At 58.4% G+C, this 9,624-nt stretch overlaps 2 protein-coding genes across 2 annotated transcripts in view; both read left to right on the top strand.

The window, feature by feature from the left end:
* GRIN2D (glutamate ionotropic receptor NMDA type subunit 2D) overlaps positions 1 to 614 on the top strand; it is a 43,279-nt gene extending 42,665 nt beyond the window's left edge. Inside the window, exon 9 of the mRNA XM_004710635.1 lies at positions 578 to 614. Within this exon, the coding sequence (XP_004710692.1) occupies positions 578 to 614 (37 nt within the window). The remainder of the gene's footprint in view (positions 1 to 577) is intronic.
* A 2,666-nt stretch (positions 615 to 3,280) lies between these two features.
* The window catches only part of GRWD1 (glutamate rich WD repeat containing 1), a 7,474-nt gene continuing 1,130 nt past the window's right edge, over positions 3,281 to 9,624 (top strand). The window contains exons 1-6 of the mRNA XM_004710412.2: positions 3,281 to 3,467; positions 3,782 to 3,899; positions 4,035 to 4,194; positions 7,818 to 8,031; positions 8,133 to 8,275; positions 8,947 to 9,144. Coding sequence (XP_004710469.1) covers positions 3,281 to 3,467; positions 3,782 to 3,899; positions 4,035 to 4,194; positions 7,818 to 8,031; positions 8,133 to 8,275; positions 8,947 to 9,144 — 1,020 coding nt within the window. The remainder of the gene's footprint in view (positions 3,468 to 3,781; positions 3,900 to 4,034; positions 4,195 to 7,817; positions 8,032 to 8,132; positions 8,276 to 8,946; positions 9,145 to 9,624) is intronic.

Raw genomic sequence — 9,624 nt, 5'->3', positions numbered from 1 at the left:
GGCAAGACGCAGCACTGGACCCCGCCCGGAGCCCGAGCCCCGAGCCCCTGGCTTGGGGGGAACCGGGAGCCGGAGGGGGGCCTGGCTCCCCCCAACTCACTCTTGCGAGCGAGGGGGCGGGGCTCGCAGAGCCCACCGGAACTTTTTTTAAACCCGACAAGGGCTTTTTAACGTCGCCAGGTGGGGCGGGAGATGGGGGAGAGACAGGTCTCCCTGGCCGCGCCCTCCCCCACGCCCCGGAGGTGGTCCTCACATCACTGTGCAGCCCCCCGGCCCCAGCCGCGCGCCTCCGGGGAGCTCGTTTTTAACCTATCACCCTTTGGGACTCAAAACTGTGAGACGACGACGACGCGTTCGCCAAACTGTGACCCCAGACCTTGGCCCCGCCATACGCCACACGCCACATGGAAGCCACCACCCCACCACCCCACCCCCGACCCTAGACTGTGACCCCCGGCCCCAAACTGTGACCCGAGCCCCAGACTGTGCCCCGACCAGACTGTGACCCCTGACGCTAAACGGACACCTCCCTCCTGCCCATTTCCCCCCTGGATCACTCTCCCCAACTGTTTTCTAGGACACGCCCCGAACGGAAGCCCCGCCTTCTCCCCTAGCCCCCTCCCTAAGCTGGGACCCCACCTTCCCTCAGGCCCAAACTTCCCACCAGGCCACACCTCCCCATTACCCCAGAGCCCCCCAACGACATCCTTTCCAAGACCCTGCAGTGGTGGTCCAGCAGACACCCCCCAAAGCCTCCTCTGCCTGGGGTCCCAGCCGGGTCTGGGGCTGGGCGGAGGAGAGGAGGGGCTAGGCGTCCACACTTGACCCCCCACCTCCTTTCCCGCTCCCCTGCCCCACATCGCAGTGTTTGGAATAAACGATGTTTTTAACGCCTCCGCGTGTGTCTCTCCCCTCCTCCAAATATTCCGGAGGAAACAAATCGGAAAACCCCACTGAGGAACATGGCACGGAAAGAGACTTGGAGAAGGAACGGAGTGTACTCGAAGCCACGGAGGGGGACAGAGACCAGAGAGAGGACCACCTAGAACAACGTGATAGAAACCTGCAGGGGAGCGGACGGGATAAAGAGATCTCTAGAAGTAAGGGATAGAAAACTAAAAGGGGGGGGGGTCAGAGATAGAGACTGGAAAGTGAGAGACAGAAACCCAGAGAGGGAGGGGAATAGAGAAGGTGGGGGGGGGGCATAGAGAAGGGACAGAAAATGGGGCAGGGACCTAGAGGGGGACAGAGACACAGAGAGAAAGGGGGCTAGAGACTCCGAGTGAGGAACAACACTGGCAGGGGGTGGGGGCACAGAAACCCAGAGAGGAGGACTCACTCGGGAGGGGGTGGACAGAGACCAGAGAGATGCTCAGAAGACACACCTATATGAAAGGACGCTCAATAGACCCACAGAGAGGGAGTCCCACAGAAACAGGGACAGAAATCCAGAGGGGAAATAGGCCCACAGAGGAAAGGGGACAGAGATCCAGGTGGGCAGAGGTCCCGGGAGAGGAGGGCAGAGACCCTGTGAGAGCTGAGAGGGATTCAGAACACAATACATTTTGTGATCAAACCCAGAGTTTAATTCTTCGGGCTCATGTCCCCCTCAGGCACGTGAGACCGAGTATCTGATAAGATTCCAGTGGATCCACACATCATGAATGCCTTCCTCTCACCAAAGACAAGGACGAGAACCTATTACTAACACTTCATTATGCCAATTAGCCAAACCTCTGGTGCTGATGGGAAGACAGCAAGCCGAAGCACTTGTAATAGCTGCCTCGAGAGGCGTGGGCTTCCTGATTAAGTGCATGGCTCAGTAGTTAAGAGCTGGGCTGCTAAGAAGGGGACAGCAGGGGCCCTGCGAGGGAAAGATGTGACCACCCCTTTCCATAATGCAGCCTTGGAAACCCTCTGGGGCATTTCTAGTCTGCCCAATGGGGTCAGAATTGACTCAGGGTAATGGTTCCGTGGGGGTTTTGTTTTTCTTTTTTTGAAAAGAACATTGAAGGAGCCCTGGTGGCCTAGTGCTTAAAACACTTGGCTTTGAAAAGAAAGCTCAGGGGTTTGAACCCGCCTGCTGCTCTAAACCACATCCACTGCCATCCAGTTGATTCCATTTCAGAGCAACCCTATAGGGCCGGGTAGAACTGCTCCTGTGGGTTTCCAAAACGAAATCTTTTTTTTTTTAAATCATTTATTGGGGGCTCGTACAACGGCTTAGCACAATCCATCCATCCATCCATGGTGTCAAGCACATTGGTACAATTGTTGCCATCATCATTCTCAAAGCAGTTGCTTTCTGCTTGAGTCTGGTTTCAGTTCTTCATTTTCCCCCTCCCTCCCCGTTGTCCCCTCCCTCAGGAACCCTTGATAATTTATAAACTATTATTTTGTCATATCTTACACTATCCGACGTCTCCCTTCACCCACTTTTCTGTTCCATCCCTCAGGGAGTAGGTTATATGTAGATCCTTGTAATCGTTTCAAAACGAAATCTTTATGGGAACAGAAAGCCTCATCTTTTCCCCATGGGGCAGCTGGTAGTTTCGAACTGCTCATCTTGTTGCGAACAGCCCAGGCGTAAACCACTATGCCAGTCTAAAGAGTAAGTACCCTCTTGGCAATCGTATGGGACATTTCTACTCTGTCCTATAGGGTCACTGTGAGTCAGAATTGACTGGGAGGGGGAAACAGAATTGGTTTGGTTAAGACCATAACCGCAGTGTGAACGTCTGGTTAACCAAGTCACTGCCCCTAGGGTAAATTCAGCCAACTAACTTATATACATTATCTTGTCTACGCTGAAGGCTACTGAAATAAATTAAAGCCTTCATAACAGAGGGGGAAAAGAAACAGGCTTTACGGGTCCTCAGGGAGGAGAAATCTGAGCCTTCTTGTCAGTTAGAGCGTGTATTTGCATGCTATGAATAATTAATGAGGTGGAAAGACAGCATTGGCGATCAAAGGTGAAAGATGGAGTCGGCTCAGCGCTCCTCTAGGCACTGGGGAAGCCGACCTCCAGTAAACTATAATTCCCAGGAGGTCGTGCAGGAAGCAAGGTCACGCGGGAGTTGTAGTTTCTTCCCGTCCGCAACGCCTCTCGCGCTCAGCCAGCCGTGGTCCCCTTTCTTTTCCTTGCCCCTCCCCCGCCGCAGACTCTCATTGGTGGGGCGGTTCCCAGGGTAACCGCCCTGAGGGGGTGGGCCTTCGAGCGTGTGATCCACAAACCGGAAGTGACGCGCTCACCCCGCGCCGACCAGGAGAGGGTTTGAAGATGGCAGCGCGCAAGGGCCGGGCGCGCACATGTGAAAGCGAGGAGCCCATGGAGGCTGCTTCCGGCGACGGCCGAGCCGAGGAGCCGGGGCAGGTCTATGTGCCCGGCCGGGGACCGCCGCTGCGCGAAGGGGAAGAGCTGGTCATGGACGAGGAGGCCTACGTGTTGTACCACCGAGCGCAGACCGGTAGGACTGAGGTCCGGGACCCCGGGGGCTGGGGCAGGCGGGCACTGGAATGACAGGCCCTTGACTTAAGGTACTCCCTGGACGTACAGACGTGGCTCTAACAGAGGGTCCTACGTGGAGAGTTGAGGGGTCAGCGCAACAGACGAAGGCCCTCAACGAGGGAATTGACAGTGGCTGCAGCAAGTGGGAGGATAGCTTAGGACCGGGCAGGCTCTCGTGTTGCGCATGGGATCGCTGTGCGCGGGAACCCACTCCTCATCTGACAGAGAGGGAAATGGGTCTTGAGGGGTCCCCCGTTTCCTTCCGTTCCCTAGGTGCCCCCTGTCTCAGCTTCGACATTGTCCGAGATCACCAGGGAGACAACCGGACGGAACTCCCGCTTTCCCTTTACCTGTGCGCAGGGACCCAGGCCGACAGCGCCCAGAGCAACAGGTGAGGCCCGAGGCTTTCCCAGGAGCAAGCATCTGAGCCCCCCCCAGCCCCTCCTGCCCTCGGCACCCAGGAGTTTGGGGTCCCCTCCCCCTCCGGACCCCGACACCCAGTGCCTCGCCCCGTGCTTTCTCCCAGACTGATGATCCTTCGGATGCACAACCTACATGGGACAAAGCCCCCACCCTCAGAAGGCAGCGATGAAGAGGAGGAGGAAGATGAAGAGGATGAAGATGAGAAAAAACCTCAACTGGAGTTGGCCATGGTGCCCCACTACGGCGGCATCAACAGAGTCCGGGTACAGATAGCCTCACGTGCCTGCTGTGGTCTCTGAACGCCCCCTGCCCTGTGTCCATACCTCCTCTTGGCCATCAAGTTGGCTCTGGCTCATAGTGACCTGAAAGGTCAGCATATCTGACCCATCGGGTCTCCAGGACTGTAATCTTTGTAGAAGCAGACTACTGCACCTTCCTCTCTTGGAGCGGCTGGTGGCTTTGAACCACCAGCCTTTCCGTTAACAATGGAGCTCCTGACCGCTGTATCGCGGGGCCTCTCATGTGTGGATTACACATTGGGCTGCTAACCCCGAGGTCGGTAGTTCTAACCAGCTGCTCCTCAGGAGAAAGAGGAGGCTTTCTATTCCCATGAAGAGTTACAGCCTCAGAAACCCACCAGGGCCGTTCTGTCCTGTCGGGTCACTATGAGCCATCAGAACGGCCTCCGTAGCAGTGAGAACTGGGACAGTAGGAGCCCTGGAGGCACTGTTGGTTATAAGTTGGGCTGCCAACTAAAAGGTCGGCAGTCAGGTCCATCAACGGCTGCCATGTGGCTCAGGAGAACGATGGAGGTTTTCTGCTCCCACAGAGGTTTTATCAAAACCAAGCTCACTGCCATCGAGTCGATTGCAACCATAGCGACCTTATAGGACAGGGTAGAAGTGCCCCCCTGTGAGTTTCCAGGACTGTCTTAGCTCCTTAAGGGAGTAGGAAGTCCCATCTGTCTCCCATGGAGTGGCTGGTTTCGAACTGCTGGCCTGGTCATTAGCAGCCCAATGCGTAACTACTACGCCACTCAAAAAAGGCAAAACCAGACTCGGCGACTCTACAAGGCGGTGGAGAACTGCGCCACTAGCGTTTCATAAAGTGTCCAGTCTCGGGAAATACACACCGTCTCCGGGCAGTTCTCTTCCACCCCGTAGGGTTGCTGTGGATTGCACCGGCCTCGGGAGTTGAAGTGTCAGCGGGAAGAGCTACTGTCATTTTCTGAGGAGTCCCTGGGCGAGGCCACCCAAAACTCGCTGCTGTCGAGTGGATGGCAACTCATAGCGACCACGTAAGACAGGGCAGCGCTGCCCCCGTGAGTTTCCAAGACTAACTGTGTACAGGAGTCCCGGGGAGCAGCTGGTGGTTTTAGGCGCCGACCTTGCGGTTAGCAGCCCAGCATTAAGTTACCACCACGCCACCAAGAAAGGCCGGGCAATCGAGTTGCAAAAAAGCCCCAAGAGCCCTCTGGAGCCACGGTCCTGCCGCGATGGGCGCCTGGGAGTGCCAGGCCTCAGAATCCGCGTGACAGCCCTGGTTACAGTGAGTGAGGCCGTCTTGGCAGAGCAGCAGACTGTCCGGGCCATCTGCTTCTGCTCGGACGGACAGCGGCCGAGAAAACAGTTCTACCGAGGAGTCCACGGGCCACCCCGTAGACAACAGGTGCTGTTTGAAGCCGGGAAGCTGTGTCTTCACACTCTGGGTTTTCTCTCTCCGTAAAACAGCATGCAAGAAAACACCGCCGCCCGGGGCAGACGCGAGGATTAAGTAGAGCCGCAGGCAGCTCTTGGGATGGCCCCCATTGCAATGCAGCCTGCGTGTTCTCCTACTCGGGGCCCGTGGTAGGCTGTCGAGGTCCCCGTGTGTATTTTGGAGTGGTAAAATCTGCTCGAGTCGGTGTGAGCACAAAACCATGTGGGAGCAGCAGTTAGATCAGCACTTGACCCACAGCTCACGCTACCAGTCGCCGCTCACTCATGTAACGAGCAAACGTGTTTGGCCTGCACAGGAAACAAGTGGCACAGTGGGTCTCAAGGTCCGCAGAGCCTACAGGATGTGCGTCATCTGTGTCAGAATGTGGCACTGCCAGACTTCAGGCTCTGCGGGCTGGGCGTGGGGCTCTGGACCACCAGGTCTGTGGTTCAAACCCAGCAGCTGCCCCTGGGGCGAAAGATGAGGCCCGCTGCTCTGGGAGTGATTCGTAATCCGGGGAACCCCACAAATGGGTTGCTCAGAGTTGGGATCGACCGGGCGGCAAGGGTCTGGGCTTGGTGTGGCTCCTGTCCTCGGCCCCTGCCGGTTCTGCAGGGAGGTGAGCAGGAGGCAGTCTGCCCTCAGGGAGATTGCCCGCCTCGGAAACCCAAAGGCAGATCCTACCCTCTCCTGTAGGGTTTCTGGGAGCTGGAGTGGATGTGGTGGCCCCATTGGGGGCTTTTCCTCTGGGACTAATAGGGAGCCATTGGCAGGCTTAGCCACGAGCCCCAGGCGGCGTCATGGTGACGCACTGGACAGCAAACCACAGAGCCAGCAGTTTGAAGCCACCAACCGCCCCGCAGGAGAAAGAGGAGGCTGTCTGCTCCTGTAAAGCATTACGGGTGTGGAGATCCCCCCGGAGCGGTTCTAGTCAGTCCTATAGGGTCGCTGTGAGCCTTGATGGCAGTTTGGTTTGGAGTGGACGGTTTAGCAACGCGGCCGGGCCAGCCTGACCTTGTGTTTTCAAGGGGCTCCCTCTGGTGGCTGTATGGAGCATTGCTGCAGGGAGATGGACAGGAGGACAGTCAAGGGGAGCAGGGGCTGTCCCAGGAATCTAGGGATGAGGTCCACAGCAGCAGTCGGGACACAGGCCCCAGGGTGGCATAGACTTCTCATGTGCTGTGCGGCCAGCCTAGAGATCCGCGGTGCAGACCGGCATGGTGGTGCCGCAGAGGAAAGGCCTGGTGACCAGCTTCCATAAAAGTTCATACCCGCCGTGTGGTCGACTGCACAGGCTTGGTTGTGGTCAGGCTGCACGATGCATGGTCGGCAGTTCAAAACCACCAGCCACTCCGAGGGAGGAAGAGAAGGCTTTCTCTCTTTTTTTTTAAAGTAATTGTGTTTTACCGTTTTGTTAGCATTTCATCTACAGATGACACAATTCAACTGTTCAATCGTATCAAGAAGAGTTGTGGGGTCAATTCCATATTCATATTCTGCTCCCGTAATGTCGGGAACTCACAGGGGCAGTTCTACAGGGTCACTGGACATCAGGAGGGACACGGTGGCAGGCAGTTTGGTTATCGTTGATTCGGGGGAGAGTCAGAGTCTCTGGAACCCATGGGGGGGTGGGGGGGGCCGTTCCTACCCTGCCCTGTAGGGTCGCTGTGAGTTGGCATCTGTGAGTTAGCATCGCTCACTGATGGCTGTGAGTCTGGTTTGGTTTGGGAAGTTGGCTCCCCCTGGTGGTGACCCTGCCGGGCGACTGCCCCATAGCGCTCTCAAGACCTGTGACCTGGGAGCCAAGTGCCAGGCCTCTCTTCCTCGGCACCTCTGGGGGTGGTGGGGGCCAGGGGTTCAGGCAGCCACCCTTTCCGTTAGGAGGCCAGCGTTTGCCCTGGGTGTGACCCAGCCCCCCAAGCCCACGGGCCACAGTTCCACTCGGCAGGCAATCTGAGGGGTCACCATGGGTGGGATTTGCCCAGCAGCAGGCAAGGGTGGGGGGGAAGAGGTGTTCCTGTGAAGCTTGGAGGCGCTGTTCCTGGGTGGTGTCCACGGTGCTGGACTCAACTGTTAGCTGAGAGGCTGGCGGTTCAAACCTCCAAGGAGGTCATGGAGATCTCTGGAAGCGGTCCCAGCCGGGGTGGGAGGGCCCGAGGGACCTCTTCCCATGCCCCGGTTCCCACAGGTGTCCTGGCTGGGTGAGGAGCCCATGGCAGCGGTGTGGTCCGAGAAAGGCCAGGTGGAGGTGTTCGCGCTGCGGCGGCTGCTGCAGGTGGTGGACGACCCGCAGGCCCTGGCAACCTTCCTGCGGGAGGAGCAGGCTCGCGTGAAGCCCGTCTTCGCGTTCGCCGGCCACATGGGCGAGGGCTTCGCCCTGGATTGGTCCCCGCGGGTGCCCGGTGAGGCCCTGGGGCGCGCCTGGGACCGTGGAGGAGGAGGCCGAGCGGGGTGGGTTGCTATGGGCAAGGGGACAAGGTGGGCTCCCGATTCCCCTCCCCAGGCCGCCTGCTGACCGGTGACTGCCAGAAAAACATCCACCTCTGGACCCCCAAGGAGGGCGGCTCCTGGCAAGTGGACCAGCGGCCCTTCTCAGGCCACATTCGCTCCGTGGAGGACCTGCAGTGGTCACCAACCGAGGACACGGTGAGGGGCCTGGACTCCTGGGCTGAGGGAGGGGGGTGTGAGTCTGGGTAAACTAGGGAAACAAATCCACAGAAGGTCATACGATAAGAGAGTTTTATATAAAGGGTAAGTACACATCAAGAAAGCATCCCAACCCAGTGCTGTCCAAGCTCACAAGTCCGACATTAGCCCCTATGTCCGACACCAATCCACAAAGTCCTCCTCCATCTCACAAAACACACGCAATGATGCCGACTGCAGGAGGAAAGCTGAATCAATGAACGTGTAAGCATCTCAGCGCTGGCAGGGGTCTCCACACGGCTGCTCCAGCACCCCAGGGCTGCATCGGGGTAGGTCCATGTGGCCTCCGGGATGTCTCGCAGTAAGTGAGCCTTACCAGCTGAAGCAGGGAACTGGCTAAGGCAGCTGCACTCTGGTCCGACCATCACAAAGCTAGAAACCCGAGAACTAAAAGGGCGAGGCTCACCGAGCCATTTATCCCTCCGCCCTTCAGTGAATCCCACATGTGTTTACCGGCCAGGTTGGCACAATCAACCTGAACTGCCTCGGCACCAGGAACGGACAGGGTGCCTGTGCGGGGCTCTGACCAAAGTGATGGCCTCCCTGCTACCTGGTCTTGGGAAGGGCAGGGGTCGGCACAGCTGGTCACCCCGCCCCCGCCCTCAACCCAGGTGTTCGCCTCCTGCTCAGCGGACGCCTCCATTCGCATCTGGGACATCCGGGCAGCCCCCAGCAAGGCCTGCATGCTGACCACAGCGGCCGCCCACGACGGCGACGTCAATGTCCTCAGCTGGAGCCGCCGGGAGCCCTTTCTGCTCAGTGGCGGGGACGACGGGACCCTCAAGGTCTGGGACCTGCGGCAGTTCAAGGTAATCTCCCAGCAGCCCCGGGGAAGGTAGTCTCCATCCTACAAGGGTTCCCTCCCCACAGAGCTGGTCCCAGCGTGGTATGGGGAGCCGGGGACAGGGGATGGGGACTGAGGGGCGTGGGGTAGGGCAGCAGAAAGTACAGTCCCCCAGCCATCCCTGGGAGCCAAAGTGGCTGATGTTAGCTCTAGGGCCTACGGGCCCAAGCGGGAAGCCCGGCACACGGGCTCATCAGCTGGCTGGGAGGGAGGAGACCGGGCTGTGGAAAGTCAGCCTCCTGCCTCCTGCTGGACCAAGGCCCACCGTTTTCCTTCCCATTTCATGCGTTGTTGAAGCGGCAGCCTGAGGAAGGTGTCTGGAGATGGATTCTGGGCCCTCCTTCCCCCTTTTTTTGGCCGGGGGCGGGGGCGGGCGGGCAGGTCATTAGTTGGGTCACAGGCGAGGCTGGTCGACCTTTGCAGCTGGGGAGCAATGTCCCCTTGG

The sequence above is a fragment of the Echinops telfairi genome, unplaced genomic scaffold, assembly GCF_000313985.2.
Source record: "Echinops telfairi isolate 266 unplaced genomic scaffold, ASM31398v2 ScPeMD7_655;HRSCAF=1070, whole genome shotgun sequence".
Taxonomy (NCBI): domain Eukaryota; kingdom Metazoa; phylum Chordata; class Mammalia; order Afrosoricida; family Tenrecidae; genus Echinops; species Echinops telfairi.
Note: the sequence above shows the minus strand (reverse complement) of the source record. Positions and strands in the feature narration are given on the sequence as shown.